At 41.9% G+C, this 21,715-nt stretch overlaps 1 protein-coding gene across 4 annotated transcripts in view; it reads left to right on the top strand.

Moving 5' to 3' along the window:
* macrod2 (mono-ADP ribosylhydrolase 2) overlaps window positions 1–21,715 on the top strand; it is a 1,284,034-nt gene that overhangs the window by 1,235,373 nt on the left and 26,946 nt on the right. For all 4 annotated transcript variants that reach the window (XM_062994956.1, XM_062994957.1, XM_062994958.1 and 1 more), the window contains exon 16: window positions 10,396–10,449. In XM_062994956.1, coding sequence (XP_062851026.1) covers window positions 10,396–10,449 — 54 coding nt within the window. The remainder of the gene's footprint in view (window positions 1–10,395; window positions 10,450–21,715) is intronic.

Below are 21,715 nucleotides of genomic sequence, written 5' to 3'. Positions count from 1 at the left end.
TGCGTTCGAATAATCTGCCTTATAAGTCAATGAGTTATTAGTAACCTCTCTACATAGGCGGCTGCCTATGTAGGCAGTAAGACAGCAAGGCAGCTCACTTGGTTTTCGAACACACCCAATGTCTTTAAAGACCTTTTTTATCCTTAGATGCACGGTTAAGCTGGACCAGCATATGCACCATTCCCATATTGTTGCCACAATGTAAAAATATATATTTTGAATACATTTTATTGTACAGGATTGATTGTGTATGTCTTAGCAATGTGTGTGCCTAAAACACCTGAATTAATTATTAGAAGGGATGTCCACATACTTTTGGTCAAATAGTGTATGTTGAGACTATGTCTTGGTACTTTTCTGTGACTAAATGAGGAAAACACATGCTTGTTAGTTGACCTTGGTAGGAGACTATTGTACTTACAGTACTAGACAGTGGTAGCCTAGTGGGCAGAGCTTTGGGCTTGCAACTGAAAGGTTGAAAGTTCAAATCCCAGCTTTGCCATGCAGCCAATGTTGGGCCCTTGAGCAAGGCTTTTAGTCCTGTTTGCTTTAGGGGGGCTGTACAATGACTGAGCTTCCAAAAGCAAGATGGGATAAGCGAAGAAAGAATTTCGTTGTACTGTACACCTGGATATGACAAATAACGGCATTCTATTTTTAATAGGAACTGTCAGAATTATTTTTGGGAAGAGGGGGTGGAAGGGGAGGTAAATGAGTACACTCGTCCAACTTCCGTAATCATTAAGACAGGTGTTTCTAGTCAATTTCACAAGATCTAATGCTCAAGGTAATTAAGAAGAGTGACTAACGCTGTAAAAGCAGAACATTTTGGCAGTTTTGCCTTCTGGAACAGGTGTATGTCTACATCATGCCAAGAAAAAGAAAATTAATCATGACCTCAGAGAAGCAATTGTTGCTGCTGATCAATCTGAGAAGAGTTATAAGGCCATTTTCAAACTGTATGAAAATTGCTATTCTGCCTCAAGAAGGATTTTTTACAAATGTGCGGCCTTCAAAACTGTTGCCAATCTTCCTTGGAGTTTTAAGCAAATTAAATTCAAGGTTGGATGCATTCTGTGCTCAGAGATTTGAAGAAAAACCTGATAGTCACGTGTTCATGACAGCACAATTAGAAAAAGAAAGAATAAGTATGATTTTCTTGGATGGAAAAAGGTGGGGATGCACAGCAAACAGCATATAACAACATCATACACCGATCAGCCATAAGATTAAAACCACCTCCTTGTTTCTACACTCACTGTCCATTTTATCAGCTCCACTTACCATACAGAAGCACTTTGTAGTTCTACAATTACTGACTGTAGTCCATCTGTTTCTCTGCATGCTTTTTAAACCTGCTTTTACTCTGTTCTTCAATGGTCAGCACCCCCACAGAGCAGGTATTATTTAGGTGGTGGATGATTCTCAGCACTGCAGTGACAAGGACATGGTGGTGGTGTGTTAGTGTGTGTTTGTCCACCTTGTAGATGTAAAGTCAGAGACGATCGCTCATCTATTGCTGCTGTTTGAGTTGGTCATCTTCTAGACCTTCATCAGTGGTCTCAGGACGCTGCCCATGGAGCGCTGTTGGCTGGATATTTTTGGTTGGTAGACTATTAGTTTAAAAACTCCATCAGCATTGCTGTGTCTGATCCACTCATACCAGCACAACACACACTAACACACCACCACCATGTCATTGTCACTGCAGTGCTGAGAATGACCCACCACCCAAATAATACCTACTCTGTAGTGGTCCTGTGGGGGTCCTGACCATTGAAGAACAGCATGAAAGGGGGTTAACAAAGCATGCAGAGAAACAGATGGACTACAGTCAGTAATTGTAGAACTACAAAGTGCTTCTATGTGGTAAGTGGAGCTGATGAAATGGACAGTGAGTGTAGAAACGAGGTGGTTTTAATGTTATGGCTGATCGATGTACAGTATAACGACAAAGACCTCATACCAAACCAACAAGTGTGAAGATTTGTACTCGTTTTGCAGCCACAGGACCTGAGATTTTATTAAACTACATTTGAGTTCATCTGTCCAGCAGATTAAGCTGGGTTCAAATTGTCTCAGGCAGTGGTGCTCAGGTGGTGCAGCAGTAAAACACCTTAGCGCACCAAAGCTGACATTTTAAACTTCCCGGTCGAATCTCAGCTCTGCCATCCGGCTGGGCTGGGCGCTTACATGAACAACGATTGGCTATTGTTCATACAGGGTGGGAGTCGGATAGGGACTCCTCATAACTGATGCAATTATGACCTCTGCTGGCTGATTGATGGTGCCTGCACAGAGTCAAGAGATAATGCGTTGGCCGCTCAGGTGGCGCAGCGGTAAAAACGCACACTGGAACCAGAGCTGGGATCTCAAATACATCGTATCGAATCTCAGCTCTGCCTGCCGGCTAAGGCTGAGCGGCCACATGAACAACGATTGGCCTGTTGTTCAGATGGACGGGACTAAGCCGGATGGGGTCTCTCTCTCTCATGACTGGTGCAATTACGACCTCTGCTGGCTGATTGATGGCGCCTGCACAGAGATGAGAGAAGAGTGCTTTCAGGGTGTGTCTCTCCGTACACAATGCTGAGCTGCACTGCACTCATCAAAGTGTAGGTGATAAGATGCATATGGCATGCTGCCCACGTGTCGGAGGGGGCGTGGGTTAGCTTCGTTCTCCTCAATCAGAGCGGGGGTCGGCATTGGTGGAGAGGAAGCATGATGCAAACGGGCAATTGGACGTGCTAAAAAAAAAAAGAAGAAAATGCATAAAGAAAAAAAAGAGATAATGCGTTGATCAGGGTGTGGCTCTCTGTACACAAAGCTGATCCGCATATACTAAAAGAAACTGTCTCAGGCAAACAGGACAGTGATCTCACGAGCACACTAGAAAATTAAAATCTGAATAGCTAAAAAAATCAAGGTGTTATACAGTATAGCCAAGTGAAAATCTAGTCCTCAACCCTGTTAAGATGCTTTGGTGCAATCTGCAGAGAGCTGTGCATAAATGAATGTGTTAAATCATTAATGAACTGAAGCTGTTGTAAAGTAGAGTGGGCTGAAATATCTCCGAAATGATGTGAGGGACTCCTAAAGAAAATGTTTACCTCGAGAGATTTTCCTTCAATGCTTTTATTCAGAGCAATGTTAAGAAGTGCTTCCCTCAGTAAATATTTCCTTCCTAAGGCACTCAGGTGGTGCAGTAATAAAACACGCTACAACACCAGAACTGACTTCTCAAACTCAAGAGATCGAATCTCAGCTCTGCTACTGGCAGGCTAGGTGCCTACACGAACAATGATTGGCTTGTACGTAGGAAGGATGCCGGAGGGGATTTCTCATAAGTGATGCAGTTACGACCTCTGCTGGCTGATCGATGGTGACTGCACAGAGATGAGGGATAATGGGATCGGTAGCGTAATGCAATCGTGTAATTGGATACGACTAGATTGGGAGTAAAATTGGAGGGGGGGGGGGTGCATATATATATATATATATATATATATATATATATATATATACTATATATATATACACTGATCAGCCATAACATTAAAACCACCTCCTTGTTTCTACACTCACTGTCCATTTTATCAGCTCCACTTATCATATAGAAACACTTTGTAGTTCTACAATTACTGACTGTAGTCCATCTGTTTCTCTACATATCTACAGCATACATAGCCTGCTTTCATGCTGTTCTACAATGGTCAGGACCACCACAGAGTATGTATTATTTAGGTGGTGGATCATTCTCAGCACTGCAGTGACACTGACATGGTGGTGGTGTGTTAGTGTGCATTGTGCTGCTATGAGTGGATCAGACACAGCAGCGCTGCTGGAGTTTTTAAATACCGTGTCCACTCACTGCCCACTCTATTAGACACTCCTACCTAGTTGGTCCACCTTGTAGATGTAAAGTCAGAGACGATCACTCATCTATTGCTGCTGTTTGAGTTTCAGTGGTCACAGGACCCTGCCCATTGGGTGCTATTGGCTGGATATTTTGGGTTGGTGGACTATTCTCAGTCCAGCGGTGACAGTGAGGTGTTTAAAAACTCCAGCAGCACTGCTGTGTCTGATCCACTCATACCAGCACAACACACACTAACACACCACCACCATGTCAGTGTCACTGCAGTGCTGAGAATGATTCACCAACTAAATAATACCTACTCTATGGTGGTCCTGACCATTGAAGAACAGGGTTAAAGCAGGCTAAAAAGGTATGTAGAGAAACAGAATGACTACAGTTAGTAATTGTAGAACAACAAAGTGCTTCTATATGGTAAGTGGAGCTGCATAAAATAGACAGTGAGTGTAGAAACAAGGAGGTGGTTGATGGTTGATCGGTGTAAATCCTTCATTTGGAACTAGTTGACGACATTCTATGAACACAAATCTGCTAACATTCTGCTAAAGAAAATATGGGTAGCTTTGTTTTTTGTTTGTTTTTATTCATTCCTTTTTTTTTTTTAAATAAAGAGACATTATTAAGTGAACGTTTAGTTTCAATTTAAGTACTTAGCAAAAGAATTAAACTTCAGTCTTTTGACTTTTGAAGACTGCAACAGACTCTAGCCAGGCAGCTACACAAACATGATTGGCTAAGATTGGCTTCGGTGGATGGGCTGAAGAGATACCTCATTGTTACTGCAGTTGTGGCCTCTACTGGCTGGTCAAAGGTGCCTGCACAGAGATGGGGAATAATGGAGATCAGTGTGTGCCTCTCCATATGTGATACTAATTGCTGTGTGTACCTGCCTCATGCAGGTAAAAAGAAGCGGTTCGCTACTGCACACTTGTCGAATAAGGTGCATGATAGGTATGGCCCTCCTCAGTCAGGCTGTGGGTCTGCAGCAGTAGAGGAGATACAGGTGGTTAATTAGCTATAACTACATTGGGAGAAAAGAGAAAAATGCATAGATTTACCCTTTACTCCTGAGGGGTATGGGGTACAGAACAGGGCTTGACAATTGCTCTAAAGTAGGATGGGGCTGGTCAGTTTTTGGCTTTGTAGGCAAGCATCATTGTTTCAGTGAAGTGCAGCACTAGGTCAATCTAGCAGCGATTGTGTAGATTACAAATCAAGCATGGACTTACAGTAGTTTAGTCTGGAAATGACAAGAGACTGCATAATAAATTTATGCACAATTATTATATAGGCCCTATTTAATAATAATAATAATAATAATAATAATAATAATAATAATAATAATAATCATAATCATAATCATAATCATAATAATAATAATAATAATAGGCTGCTCAGGTGGCACAGTGGTAAAAAAAAAAAAACATGCTAGAACACCAGAGCTGGGATCTCAAATACATCATTTCGAGTCTCAGCTCTGCCTGCTCGCTGGGCTGAGCAGCCACATGAACAACAATTGTCCTCTTGTTCATATAGGGTTGTGATATAAAGCTCGAAAGGGACTCTCTCATGTCTGATGCAACTACGACCTCTGCTGGCTGATTGATGACACCTGCACAGAGACGAGGAAAGAGTGCGCTGATCAAGATGTGTCTCTCCGTACACAGTGCTGATCTGCATATGCACTCGTCAAGTGTAGGTGACAAGATGCATACGGCTGCTGCCAACGTGTCGGAGGGGGCGTGGGTTAGCTTCTTTCTCCTCAATCAGAGCTGGGGTCGGCATTAGTGGAGAGGAACCATGACGCAATCGGGCAACTGGACGCGCTAAAGTCGGGAGGAAAAAAAAGGGAGAAAATACATAAACAAAATATAAAATAATAATAATAATAATAAATGATTTATTATTTGTTAGTTTATTTTTTTAGTTTTGGCTATCTCTCAGTGTATATGAACATCTGTCAAGAATACCTTTAAAGCAGCAGCATTAACAGGACTCTTTCCAAAATAGCAAATGTACCACTTTTCTTTCCTACAGAGCTTATTTGCCCTGTCATATCCCCATCTTGTCCTGTTCTTTCTGCACTTTACTTGTATTCACCTTATTTACTGCTGGGGGCTCTATAGATTTCTTTTAATTAACTGTTTTGTTGATACTTCCTTTGGTTTGTGCACAGAGGGACCCCACTGACTGCACCGATGTTAGAAAATGTCTTTTAGTCACGGCATGGGACTGAGCACAGAATTCAGTTGACCACCTTTGAGTGTGTATACTGTTGAATGGCCCTCAAGAGCTATGTGTTAGTTTTGTTTGCAACTCAAATGCCAGCACTTTGTTTGGCTTTTTGCTAAATGTCTCAAGTTGCTGTGAGAGCTGAATGTATAGAGAGAGGACGTTGGGGGGTTCTTAAATTGTGCAACCTTCTAAGCAATTGTCCTTTCATCAGAAATCCATAGTGTTGTACCAGGATCTCTAGTCTATTCTTGACCACAGGATAATGCTTCTGTTAAATTTAGCTAAATGCTTAAGCACCAGGCCAGAAGTAAGCTGGCTATCCCTGCACAAATTTGGCTAAGGACAATGTGTACGTATTCAAAGCTATAGTTAATACACCGATCAGGCATAACATTATGACCACTGACAGGTAAAGTGAATAACACTGATTATTTCTTCATCACTGCACCTGTTAGTTAACATTATTTGAGCGAGCTTGGGCCAAATTGTAATGGCTAGACGACTGGGTCAGAGCTCTCAGCTCTTGTGTTCCCTGTCTGCAGTGGTCACTATCTATCAAAAGTGGTCCAAGGGAGGAACACTGGTAAACCGGCGACAGGGTCATGGGCGGCCAAGGCGCATTGATGCAAATGGGGAGCGAATGCTGGCCTGTGTGGTCCGATCCAACAGACGAGCTACTGTAGCTCTAATTGCTGAAGAATTCTGATCCATGGAGGCACCATCTCACAACTTACAGTGCTGTTGTGTCTGATCCACTCATACCAGCAAAACACACACTAACACACCACCACCATGTCAGTGTCACTGCAGTGCTGAGAATGATCCACCACCCAAATAATACCTACTCTGTGGGGGTCCTGTGGGGGTCCTGACCATTGAAGAACAGCATGAAAACAGGTTTAAAAAAAAAGCATACAAAGAAACAGATGGACTACAGTCAGTAATTGTAGAAGTACAAAGTGCTTCTATATGGTAAGTGAAGCTGATAAAATGAACAATGAGTGTAGAAACAAGGAGGTGGTTTTAATGTTATGGCTGATCGGTGTATATATATGAGGGGATTTCAAAAAGTTTCTGCACTTTTATATGTTGGTTGGAAACGGTGAGGGCGGGAGGAGTAGTAATTGATCGTGTCTGAGAGACTGAGAGAGAGCTTATAGTTCGGATTCAGCACCATCTGATTTCCACCATTTTGGACGCTCAAAGAAGCAAAGATTTTCATGTGATGATGATGTGAAAGCAGCGGTGCATCAGTGGCTACACGCTTAACCAAAAAATATTTTTGCAGATTTTTGCTTTGACACTGAAAAGTTGGTATGACGCTGTGAAAATGCATTGGAAGGTGACTATGTAAATAAGTGATGTCATTTGATTTTGAAATACTTAACAAATAGATTTTTAAAAAGTGTGAAAACTTTTTGACGAACCTTTGTATATTTGTTTTAAGCGGTGTCCACATACTTTTGGTCATATAAAATAGAAGTGCTGCATCTATACCTTTAAAAAGGCACACTTAACCCACCCATGTGCACACTGCTGGAACCCATTTATTCACTACTGATGGACCCTTTACTTCAAACACACCTCATCATGTGGTCATTTTTGCTCTGGAAGGAAGTCACCTCTAGCCTTGCAACCCAGTTAGCATCAAAGCTAACAGGCGGAAGAGAGGGCACTTGTTCAAATAAGATGGAAGGAACTTGCATCTCTGAGTAGAGCTTTGAAGATCTGCTTTTGATCAGCACCCTCATCCTTCCTGATGCCTTTCAGGCTGAGACAGACAGCACAGGAGGGATATATGCAGGGAAAAAAACATGCAAATGCACTCAGACAAAGAAAAGTAGCGATTTGTGAAGAGCAGGTTGTGTGATTTGCGTTTGAATATGAGAGAGCAGGGTTTTGTCATGCCTGATTAACCTTCTCTTTTGTCTTCTTGTTGTTAATCCTAGAGGCTGTATCATTCAACCACAACTATCGTAACCCTTCTTATTCACAGGTTTAAAAGAGCCTTTAATTAGTCCATTTTAGTTACAAAGAATTATTTACATTAGAAGGTTTTTAGTTTTGTGTCCAAATAGAATATTCATATAGCAAACGCTAACATCATGTATCATGCTAATATTAGATTTTTATTTGTTAAATAAATGTACACCAATCAGCCATAACATTAAAATCATCTCTTTGTTTGTACACTCACTGTCCTTTTTATCAGCTTCACTTACCATATAGAAGCACTTTGTAGTTCTACAATTACTGAATGTAGTCCACCTGTTTCTCTGCATGCCCCCTTTCATGCTGTTCTTCAATGGTCAGGACCACCACAGAGTAGGTATTATTTAGGTGGTGGATCATTCTCAGCACTGCAGTGGTGTGTTAGTGTGTGTTGTGCTGGTATGAGTGGATCAGACACAGCAGCGCTGCTGGAGTTTTTAAATACCGTGTCCACTCACTGTCCACTCTATTAGACACTCCTACACCTAGTTGGTCCACCTTATAGATGTAAAGTCAGAGACGATCGCTCATCTATTGCTGCTGTTTGAGTTGGTCATCTTCTAGACCTTCATCAGTGATCAAAGGACGCTGCCCACGGGGTGCTGTTGGCTGGATATTTTTGGTTGGTGGACTATTCACAGTCCAGCAGTGAAAATGAGGTGTTTAAAAACTCCATCAGCATTGCTGTGTCTGATCCACTCATACCAGCACAACACACAAACACACAACCACCATGTCAGTGTCACTGCAGTGCTGAGAATGACCCACCACCAAAATAATACCTACTCTGTGGTGGTCCTGGGAGAGTCCTGACTATTGAAGAACAGCATGAATGGGGGCTAACAAAGCATGCAGAGAAACAGTCAGTAATTGTAGAAATACAAAGTGCTTCTATAGGGTGTCCCAAAAGTCACGCAAGATTTGAATTTGGCGCCATTTGTGCGGTAAAGTGTTGCCAACGAAAAAAAAAGACAGCGTGACAGCTCACAGTTCAGGGTTATTAAAAATGGAGCGCTACACGAAAGAACAACGCGTTTTCATTGTTGAGCAATATTTTAAAAATAATGAAGGTTTGGCAGCTACAGTTCGCAATTTTCGTACAAAATATGGTCAGAATAGTGATTTAACTTCATCAACTGTGAAGAGATTAATTAAAAAATTCAGGGAGACTGGATCAATTAGGGATCTTAGACACTCTGGCTGTCCTTCAACAAGTCGTTCAACACAAAACATCGAAGCAGTTTGTGAGAGTGTTGCTGAGAGTCCAGGAACATCAATTCGGCACCGTGGTCAAGAATTGAACATTTCCAGAAGCTCTCTACAGCGTATTCTCACGAAAGATTTGCATCTTCATGCTTACAAAGTTCAACTGAGTCAAGAACTGAAGCCTACTGACAACGCACAGCGAAGAGAGTTCGTTGAATGGATTTTGGAACAACAACAAGTGGATGCCGATTTTTCGAACAAAGTCATCTTAAGCGATGAGGCTCATTTTCATCTTGATGGCTTCATTAATCATCAAAATTGTCGCATTTGGGGTTCAGAAAATCCACGAGTGATTGTTGAGAAACAAATGCATCCACAACGTGTCACTGTTTGGTGCGGATTTTGGGCTGGAGGCATCATCGGACCATTCTTCTTCGAAAATGCGGCTGGTCAGGCAATAACAGTTAATGGTGCTCGCTATTGCGACATGATAATTCAGCTTTTTGTGCCTAAATTGCAAGATATGGATGTGGACGACATGTGCTTTCAACAAGACGGTGCCACATGCCATACAGCCCGAGAAACAATTCAATTACTGCATGAGTCATTTCCTGGTCGTGTAATTTCCCGTTTTGGTGATCAGAATTGGCCGCCCAGATCATGCGATTTAACGTCGTTGGACTTTTTTCTTTGGAGTTTTTTGAAGTCTATGGTTTATGCCATCAAGCCCACGACCACCCACGCCTTGAAGGAGGAAATTGAGCGCTGTATCAACGAAATTCAGCCACATTTATGCAAAACGGTCATGGAAAATTTCGACAAAAGAGTGCGTATGTGCCAGCAAAGCCGTGGAGGCCATTTACCCAATATGCTATTCCATACATAACCCTATACTGTATACTTTATGAATCAATTAAAAATTTACAATTTTTAATTAAAAACCTGTGTTCTCTATCAAAATTACTTCTTGCGTGAATTTTGGGACACCCTATACAATTGCTTCCTAGTGTAGAAACAAGGATGTGGTTATAATGTTATGCCTGATCAGTGTATATTTATGTATTTTTGGCATTTTTTTTCCACAGACCAAGCAAACAGCATGGGAACCAAGAAAAAAGAAGTAGTTGAGTCCACTAAAGGTAAGTCTTACCTATTAATTTATAAAAATGTATCTGGTGCCCAGGTGGCAAAACAATCTTAGATACTAGCTCACCACCACTGAGACAAGAATCTTGACAGTCACAACAGGCTGTGTCTAAAGGAGGAAAGGCCAGAGAGGTATTCACCTCCTGTTTACCACACTTTTCCAGCAATTGTTTCTGTCTGACCGAGGTGCTGGCATGAGTGGCTGAAGAATACATACAGAGTAGATTGTTCATTCATGCATGCTGATATTCTCTGTAAGAATCCACCACTGACAGATGTAAAGATGTGATTTGTTGCTTCCCATGTGCCAAATGAGGCATGCGCAAACCTGTAGCGTTACTCACCATGTGACTGTTGTGCAACCTTTAGAGGTTGTCAGATTGCGCAATAAAATTGGGGCGACACAAAAAAGCAATGACATCAATTCAAAGCAAAGCAATTCAAACTACGAGGGTTCTTCAAAAAGTTTCCACACTTTATTAGCTCTATATTAAGAATTTCAAAAATGCTGCTCAGGTGACACAAAGGTAAAACACGCTAGCACACCAGAACTGACATTTCAAACTCGTCGATTCGAAACTTAGTTATGCTATCCGGCTTGGCTGGGCAGCTATATGAAAAACATTTGGCTGTTGTTCATACAGGGAGGGAAAAACTGGATAGGGACCTCATAACTGATGCAATTACAACCTCTGCTGGCTAATTGATGGCGTCCTCATATGAACTTGCCTCGTGCATATGCTGATCCGCATATGAACTCGCCTCGTGCAGGTGAAAAGATGCAGTCGGCTACTGCACACATGTCGGAGGGGGCGTGTGTCAGTTCGCTCTCCTCAATCGGTGCGGTGGTCAGCACCAGTAGAGAGGAAGCATAACGCAATTGGGTAAAAATTGGACGCGCAAGAAATTGTGAGAAAATGCATTAAAAAAAAATTATAAAAATTTAGAAAACAAATTACATCACTTTTCTACAGTCACCAACTTTTTAATGCAATCAGCAAAAAAATTTTGGGTTAAGCGTGTAGCCACTGATGCACCACTGCTTTCACATCATCATCTCATGAAAATCTTCTTCCCCTTAAAGCTTCTTTGAGCGGTCCAAAAAGGTGGAAATCAGATGGCGCTAAATCCGGACTATAAGCTCTCTCGCAGTCTTTCAGCCACGACCAATTACCAGTGGGGAGAGCTTTGAGCTAACAATCAGAGAGTTCGAATCCCAGCTATGCGAACTAAGAATTTAAATGTACAGTATATGTCAAAGGCATTCTAAGAAATGCAGTACCAGGGGACAAATTGTACAGAGCAGTATATGGGCTACAGTCAGTACTTATACACATAAAGTTCATCTGCATGCTAGATGCATCCTATAAACTAATCAGTAAATGTACATACAAAATAGGTACTACTGCAGATTATGTTCAAAAGTCTGTAATTGATGGTATTGGGAGGTCATGACGTACTTGTAGAAGTTGTAAGGTGTTGTCTGTGGAATAATTAAGACACATTAGCATAGGCCACACATTCATGTCTACTGTATCAGATAGAAAAGTTCACCTTATAGTAACTGGTAGTTTTAGCTAGCTTGTTATTTATTTACATATTTGGCATTTAGCAGACACTTTTATCCAAAGTGACTTACAGTACTGTGACAGTATATTGTCTAAGCAAGGGCCCAACAGCACCAACCTGGTAGTGGTGGGGCTTTGAACCAGTTACCATCTGATTACTAGTCCAGTACCTTAACCACTAGGCTACAACGTCCATTTTCCTGGAGATATGAAGTTTCAATAGTATGAAGACTTGTGCACTTCTTGTGTCCCTTTTATATGCACTATATGGCCAAAAGTATGTGGACACTTCATCATGAGCTGGTTTAAGATTTTATTTCAAACCTATGGGCATTAATGAATATAACAGCCTTTAAAAGATCATAGGCTGTCTCTTTTTAGTCAAAATAGGATTTTTAATTTTCAGCAACTAGTGCTTAGCATTACCATTCATCCCAAAGATGTTTAATGAGTTTAAGATCAGGTGGTCTGTGCAGGGGCGGCACGGTGCTCAGTGGGTAGCACTGTCGCCTCACAGCAAGAAGGTCCTGGTCAGGTTAATTGGAGACACTGAATTGCCCTATTGGTGTGTGTGTGTGTGTGTGTGTGTGTGTGTATGTGTGTGTGTGTGTGTGTGTGTGTGTGTGTGTGTGTGTGTGTGAGAGTGTGTGTGCGTTCGTGCGGGTGTGTTTTTTTGTCTGCCCTGCGATGGAATGGCGCCCCGTCCAAAGTGTTACTGTTTGTTCCACCCTAATTGGATAACCAGTTAAGAAAGTGAGTGAGTGGTCTGTGTAGGCTACTACAGGCTACTCCTCCATACCAAACTTGTCAAACTTTTTCTTCAATGGTCCGCCAACCAAAATAGATAAGCGATCGTCTCTGACTTTACATCTACAAGGTGGACCAACTAGGTAGGAGTGTCTAATAGAGTGGACAGTGAGTGGACGCAGTATTTAAAAACTCCAGCAGCGCCTCTGTGTCTGATTCACTCATATCAGCACAACACACACTAACACACCACCACCATGTCAGTGTCACTGCAGTGCTGAGAATGAACCACCACCCAAATAATACCTACTCTGTGGTGGCCTTGACCATTGAAGAGCAGAGTGAAAGCAGGCTAAAAAGGTATGTAGAGAAATAGATGGGCTACAGTCAGTAATTGTAGAACTACAAAGTGCTTCTATATGGTAAGTGGAGCTGATAAAATGGACAGTGAGTGTAGAAACAAGGAGGCGTTCAGGAAATGGTAATAATGTTATGGCTGATCAGTGTACATGTTAGTAGGAGGGATTTGTTGCTTAGTTTTGCCAGTATTTTTGGGGTGTATGGTAAATAATTAATGACTCTGTATGAGAAATTTTTGGATAAAAATTGACCAGGCCAAAAACAGCTATTCCAAAAAAGAAGCACTGAGTTCCTGTGAATTGTGTGAAATTCTTGGGTTTGCTGTAATTAGGAAATGGACTTTGCTTTCATGTCACCTCAGTTTACCTTTTTGTTTTTTCTTTGACATTTTGTCATGCCTCTTGAACTTTTGACTCTAAATAACAGTTCTCCAGCAGGTCTAAAGGTTGCGTTTTCAGAGTCTTGTACCTGTTTAAGCCAGCAGACTTTCAGACAGTCTGTGAGTCTGCATAGTTAGAAGCTTTCACTGTGCTAAGTAATTCAGCAGGTGTTAGAAAGGGTCTAGATACCCCTGACAGCTGAGTTCAGCAGATATCTAGGTCACGCCAAAGCTAGACCTCTTTTGCATCTTTAAGTTGTTTTTTTACTTTCATCTCACATTGTTTTTTTTTTCTCAGTTTAATGTCTCTCTTTTTAAATGTTTGCTTTTAAGGTGATTTTACCCACAAATTGAGGGTCGTTGCTAAACAGCTAAAGTCAGGCATTAGAATGCATTCTTTTGGATTTTGTCTTATTGTATACGTCTCTACAACATCTGCACACCTGAATTTGAGCATTTTATCCCATTCTTCATGGCAGATCCTCTTTAACTCAGATTGGATAGCAAACATCTGTGAACTGCTATCTTCACATCTCTCCAAAGATATTCAAAGGAGTTCAAGTCAGGGCTTTTTTCTGGGTAACTCAAGAACATTCAGGGGCGTGTACCAAGCCACTTCGGTGTTATGTTGTCTGTATGCTTCAAGTCATTGCCATATTGAGACTTTGCATACTCTTTGCATATAAAAGGTTTTCTTCAAGGATGTGGCTGCCTTTATTCATTCCACAATTCTTACCCAACTCCTTGTCACTGGCAGTAAGGACCACCCTATAGCATAATGCTGCCACATAGGGGCAATGTATGGGTGGTATTAGATGATGTGCAGTACCTCTTTTGATGCCAGATATAGTGCTTACTGTTCTGCCCAAAGAGCTCAGTTTTCAAAGAATTCTTTATATGTTGAGCCATATTCATACTCTCCAATGCCTTTTGTTCAACAGTGGCTTCTGTTTTGCCACTATGCAATCAATACAGTACATGATTTATGTTGTGCTGCAGAGATGGAGGTCCCTCAAACAGGTTCTATCATCTCCGGCCAGGACTTTTGGAGGTTTTTTTTTATTTTTTTTAGAGTGGCCATTGAGCCCTTCTTGCCCAGTTGCCCTATTTGGCTAGGCGGCCAACTCTAGGAAGGTTCAAGGTTGTGCCAGGCCTTTTCCATTTCAAAATAATGAAGGCATTGTGCTCCCTTCAGAACCATAACATTAAAACCACCTCCTTGTTTCTACACTCACTGTCCATTTTATCAGCTCCACTTACTATATAGAAGCACTTTGTAATTCTACAATTACTGACTGTAGTTCATCTGTTTCGCTGCATGCTTTGTTAGTCCCCTTTCATGCTGTTCTTCAATGGTCAGGACTCTCCCAGGACAACTACAGAGCAGGTATTATTTGGGTGGTGGGTCATTCTCAGCACTGCAGTGACACTGACATGGTGGTGGTGTGTCAGTGTGTGTTGTGCTGGTATGAGTGGATCAGACACAGCAGCGCTGCTGGAGTTTTTAAACACCTCACTGTCACTGCTGGACTGAGAATAGTCTACCAACCAAAAATATCCAGCCAACAGCGCCCCGTGGGCAACGTCCTGTGACCACTGATGAAGGCCTAAAAGATGACCAACTCAAACAGCTGCAGTAGATGAGCGATCGTCTCTGACTTTACATCTACAAGGTGGACCAACTAGGTAGGAGTGTCTAATAGAGTGGACAGTGAGTGGACATGGTTTGATCCACTAATACCAGCACAACACACACTAACACACCACCACCATGTCTTTGTCACTGCAGTGCTGAGAGTGATGTAGTGGTCCTGTGGGGGTCCTGACAATTGAAGAACAGGGTGAAAACAGGCTGTAAAAAGTATGTAGAGAAACAGATGGGCTACAGTCAGTAATTGTAGAACTACAAAGTGCTTTTATATGGTAAGTGGAGCTGATAAAATGGACAGTGAGTGTAGAAAAAAGGAGGTGGTTTTAATTTTATGGCTGATCAGTGTATTTGCCCTGACTTATGCTAAGCCACAAATTGAACTTCCTGTAAGTAATTATACTATGTCATTTTTATTCCAGTTTACTAGAATGTTTTTGTTAATTTAAAGTGTTTAAATGGTTATAATTCTGTTAGCTATGTTAACCCTGTATAACACTGAACAAACTACATGGCTTTCAGGGGGGTTTTTTTTCTTAAATTTTACAGGTTTCCCAGCAAATTACTATTCACTGTGCAACCTGTCCCACACTTCCTCACTCTCATCTCAATGCACTTGGTGTAAAACCCGATACCAGCTGGCCCAATGTTCTCTTTTCAACCCGCTTGTAAAGCCTTCATGTTTTTCTAACAATGTCCTGGCCACCCTCGTAGGAGGAAGCTCTGGATGCTTTTGGACCAGCCGAGTGCTCTTTGAAAAGGCTGTGCTTACAATCCCAGCTCTGCCATGCACATCTTGTAATGTTAGGTAAATGCTCTCAGCACTCTAGGGCTGCTTTTTGTTCCTCTTTCTTAACCTCCTTGTCTGTCTCCCACTTTTAATTCTGCTTGCCCCTCTCTGGTGACAAAAGGCCGACCACAGACAAGCGTGTAGCTTTCTTTACTGAAAGAACGAGCATCTACAGTATTTATTACCTGCCAGACCCTAACTGCTTCTCAGCTCAGTAGGTTTTAATTGGCTTCGATTGTCCAGAGCTTTATCATCTCACAGCAAAGAAAAAAAAATGTGGTAAAAAGAAACCCTCCCGGACAATCAAGTACTTTCCACAATGCTCCTTTTTAACATTTATTCATCACTTCTATGACCACTCAAGGTCTTACAACTCTCGAATATTTGCACATGAAAATAAGCGGTTTGTTTAGAATGTTTAGCACTTAATTAACTTCAGAGACCCTGAATCTTCTCAAAGGTTGTCTAGTAGGACTTCCCATGAATTCAGGGGGCTTTGGGAATGGATGTTTAATAAAAAGTTGAAACACTTGATGCCATCAGTATAGAAACTAGGCTCCAAAAGTCTAAAAAGTGTTGTCTAACAAAAACCAAACCAAAATCGGCTTGCTTCAAGCTACTAATTTTATCCAACCCTGGAAATATAATGGATATCCCCTTGTGTTTATTTAGTACACTCCTTTATGTGTTGGGCTGCTATAATATGGACATCCATCTTCCGTCAGAAAACACATTAATGTGCATTGTCAATGTGTTTATGGTAGGAGTTTAATTTGTCTCACATGACTGGAAAGACTGTGCCTTGAACCGTAAACTACATACGAAAAATAACTAAAAATTTGTATTTAATACTGTATGATGTGAATTGAGACGCAGCCATACATGCTCGTAATGCCAAGTTCACACTACATGACTTTCCAGTTGTTCAGATCGCTGTACAGTTCACACTACACAACTGGATCTCTTGTAATCGGAAGTCTTTTAAAGTCATTGTGGATTTCACACTACACGACTGATCGGCGATAGGGGGTCACACACTAAACAATCCACCTTCAGGAGGAATCGCAGATGAGTCTGTCTGGTCTCCCAGACTACGTTTTGTCACGAAAACACATGTAAGAAGTGATGAGGGGTTTAATGATACCATGTCCAAAAATGCAACAATAAGAGAGCGATCAAAGTTGTTTGTGCGCTAATGTCCCCGGGTTTCCCCTCACCCCGTATCCTGTGTTCTCATTGGCTGCAGTTCGACGTAGCACTCGCAAACTGCTCACAATGCCTTTCACACTACAGGATTTGGAGTCGACCACTGGTCCAGATATATATATTTTTTAAATATTTTATTTATGCATTTTTAGTGTGTCCAATCGCCCGATTGCATCATGCTTCCTCTCCACCAATGCCGATCCCTGCTCTGATTGAGGAGAACAAAGCTAACCCACGCCCCCTCCGACACGTGGGCAGCATGCCGTATGCATCTTATCACCTACACTTTGACGAGTGCAGTGCAGCTCAGCACTGTGTTTGGAGAGACACACCCCGAGAGCACTCTTTTCTCATCTCTGTGCAGGCGCCATCAATCAGCCGGCAGAGGTCGTAATTGCACCAGTCATGAGAGAGAGACCCCATCCGGCTTAGTCCTGCCCATATCTGAACAACAGGCCAATCGTTGTTCATGAGGCCACTCAGCCTAGCCGGCAGGCAGAGCTGAGATTCGATACGATGTATTCAAGATCCCAGCTCTGGTTCCAGCGTGTGTTTTTACCGCTGCGCCACCTGACTGTTTTGATCCTCGAGCGAATGCCAAGTTGCTTCCAACCTGCCACGTCTAGCGGCGACCTCTCGGCGAGCGAAAATCAGGGCAAAAATCATGTAGTGTGAACTAGGCATAACAACTAAGCTAACAACTGTCCAGTTTACTGGACATGAAAACTACAGACAGCATACTTTGTGGCATAATTGTCTGTTTGATGTGGCAAAATATTGATTTTAAATGTTAAATAAGGCAGTGTTGGTTTAGAGCTAATAACGGTGATTAGCTTCTGCTCCTGGTGTTTGATTAGCTGGCTCCTGGTGTTTGATTAGCTGACTCATGATTATTGCTGCGTCCAAACAATGAAGATTAAAAACTGGAAATTAGTCTTTCCTTTTGTTAGAATATTGGCCCACTTTTCTTTGCAGAATTGCTTAAATTCAGCCTCATAGGGGTCTTTCCACATCATCTTAATGGGGTTTAAATGAAGGCTTTTGTGCTTCAGAGTCTTGTGCTGTATCCCAATCGCACTTTAGCTTCAGAACACACACTAATGAACAGATATTCTTCTTCAGGATTTTTTGGTAGAGAGCAGAATTCATGATACTGTCAGTTTTGCCAGAATCACCACACCATCACAGTACCACCATTATTTCACTGTTGGTATGATATTCATATTGTGGAATGCTCTCAGCTGGGTAAATGTTACTCTTTCATGGATGTCATTCTTGCTCTGTCTTTTTTCATTATTAAAATCATGATTGCTGACCTTAGGTCAGCCGAACAAGGCCTTTGCATTGTTGTGTTGAAAAATGCATGAACGTCCCTGGAAAAGATGACGTCTTAAGGGCAGCATATGTTGCTCTAAGATCTCAATGTACTGTTTTCTGCATTAATGCTGCCTTCACAGAAGTGTAAATGACCTTTCCCAAGGGCACTGACACAGCCCCATACCTTGACAGACCCTGACTTTTGGACTTGTTTCTGATAACAGGCGTGAGTGCTACGGGACGATAGTCATTGAAGCATGACACAGATGACTTCTTTGGCACGGGACAATCGTCCCGTAGCACTTCTTTGGCACAATGACTATCGTCCCGTAGCACTCACGCCTATCATCATGAAGTGCTTCAAGAAACTAGTCATGAGGCATATCAAGACCCTACTGCCTCCCACCATGGACCCACCGCTCAACGGATGACGCCATATCCACTACACTTCACCTGGCTTCTACACACCTGGACAGAAAGAACACTTACGTCAGGATGCTGTTCATAGACTTTAGCTCAGCATTCAACACCATCATTCCTCAGCATCTAATTGGAAAGCTGAGCACGCTGGGCCTGAACACCTCTCTCTGCAACTGGATCCTGGATTTCTTGACTGAGAGACCTCAGTCCGTCCGGATCGGTAAGAACACCTCCAGCACCACCACACTGAGCACCGGCGCTCCCCAAGGCTGTGTGCTCAGTCCACTGCTGTTTACTCTGCTTACGCACGACTGTACAGCAATGCACAGCTCGAATTCCATCGTTAAGTTTGCAGACGACACAACTGTTGTGGGACTCATCAGCAACAACGATGAGTCAGCGTACAGAGAGGAGATACAACATCTAACGGACTGGTGCCAAGTCAACAACCTGTCTCTGAATGTGGATAAAACCAAAGAGATGGTCATTGACTTTAGAAAGACACTAAGGGACCACTCCCCACTGCACATCGACGGCTCATCTGTTGAGATTGTCAAGAGCACCAAATTTCTTGGTGTTCATCTGGAAGAGAATCTCACCTGGACCCTCAACACCAGTTCCATCACCAAGAAAGCCCAGCAGCGTCTCTACTTTTTGAGAAGACTGAGGAAAGCTCATCTGCCACCCCCCATTCTCACCACGTTCTACAGAGGAACAATCGAGAGCATCCTGAGCGGCTGCATCACTGTCTGGTTCGGAAATTGTACTGCGTCGGACCGCAGGACTCTCCAGCGAGTAGTGAGGACAGCTGAAAAGATCATCGGGGTCGCTCTTCCATCTCTCACGGACATTTTTAACACCCGCTGCATCCGCAAAGCTCTAAGCATTGTGGACGATCCAACCCATCCATCACATGGACTTTTTACTCTGCTCCCGTCTGGGAGACGATACCGCAGCATCCGGACTAACACAACCAGACTGTGTAACAGTTTTATCCCACAAGCAATCAGACTCCTCAACTCAGTACTATAACAATTTCCTCCGGAAATTTTCTGCTGAACTGTATTGACTATGTTAGTCTGTTTTTACCTGTTTATTCAAATATTGAAAAGTCTTTTTGTATTTTTGCACCTTATTTACTTTTTAGGCACCTTATCTCCATTGCCAATTTTACGCTGCTAATGTACAACATGTCACTACCTCATGAACCATTGTACCATCTATTCACCATCATGTACTAACACTTGTCTTTAGTCCTGTCTTCTAATTACTTGTTTAGATTAGGGATAATTAGGAATATCTTTTGTAGTTACTTATTATAGGATTTTTTTGTATTTATTGTTGTATTTACACTGTTTTGTATTTACACTGTTTTGTCTTGCACTTTTTGTACCGTGTTACACCGTGATCCTAGAGGAACGCTGTTTCGTTTCAATATGTACTTGTATGTAGCTGAAATGACAATAAAACCTCTCTGACTCTGACTCTGACTTATGCACTGAAATTTCTCCTGATTTCTTGAATGGTTTAATGATATTATGCACTGTAGAGGGAGAAATATGCAAATTCCTTCCAATCTTTCTTTGAGGTACATTGTTTTTAAACATTTCAATAATTTTCTCACACATTTGTTGACAAACTGGAGATCCTCTGATCATCTTTGCTCATCAAAGACTCAGCCTTTCCTGGATGCTGCTTTTGTACCAAACCATGATTACAATCACCTGTTCGGAATCACATCATTATTTAGTTTTCACTAACAAGCCCTAAATTGCCCCCGTCCCAACTTTTTTGGAATGTGTTGCAGGCCTGAAATGCAGGAATGGAGGTATCTTAACAAATGAAATGAAGTTGAGCAGACAAAAGATGTAATATCTTGGGTTCAAACTGTCTTCAACTTTTTCTGATTTGGGGTTGCATATTGTATTTATGCAGGTTGCCTTTGTCTAATTTTACCTTTAGTTCAAAGATCTGAAACCATTTGTCAGGACATATAAAAAAAAAAAAAAAAAAACAATCAAAAGGTGGGCAAATATGTTTCTGTGGTGCAGTAAGTCTTATGGCTCCACTGGTACATGTCTGCTCTGAGGAGTAAAGCCTCTAAAATTCCTTCTTTTTCTTCATATCTTCCTTTCAAGACATTCTCTTTTGTAACCAGTAATTCTCATCTCAACAAAAACCACAGCGCTGTTTCCAAGGTACCATGCCACAGGAGAAAAGTTATAACCAGCTTCAGCTTCATGAGATATCGAGCAACTCGGTTCAATTTGTGGATGATAGGTTTTTTGCGGCTGCCTCAAAGCATCGCGTCTTGTGGTCGATTTAGAGAAAGACTTTTCGATTAACCCGGAGTGTCAGGTCTGAAAGGGATCCTCCAAGGTGTCGGTCACATGTCACTGGTTTGATTACATGCTTTCTCTGTCCCTGGTGTGTTTCTGTTTTCTTTTCTTTGTTAAGATTTGATAAGCTGGAACCCAGAAAGCATGAAAGGTGCATCATGCAGTTCATCAAAGAAAAGGTCACAGTTTAAGTTCTGATAGTTTAAAGAATAATGAAGCACATTTAACATCCAAGACATTAGTAAGTCCTGTCTTACTGGTGAAACCACTGGGTTGATGACCTTTGAGTTCAGCTTGACTGTGATCAAGGATTGGTAGTTTTCACTACTCTTGGCTGAATCTGGGTTATGGGGTGGGGCTTGCATCATGTAATACATACTCCAATGGTGTCATTTTCAGAGAACCTCTGTTCAACAAAAACAACACTCTAGCAGGAAAGAAATCTGTCCATTCCAGTGACAGTGTTTTTCCCCAATTTTACAATC

The sequence above is a fragment of the Trichomycterus rosablanca genome, chromosome 5 (genome assembly GCF_030014385.1).
Source record: "Trichomycterus rosablanca isolate fTriRos1 chromosome 5, fTriRos1.hap1, whole genome shotgun sequence".
Taxonomy (NCBI): Eukaryota; Metazoa; Chordata; class Actinopteri; order Siluriformes; family Trichomycteridae; genus Trichomycterus; species Trichomycterus rosablanca.
This window is presented reverse-complemented; position numbering and strand designations above follow the sequence as displayed.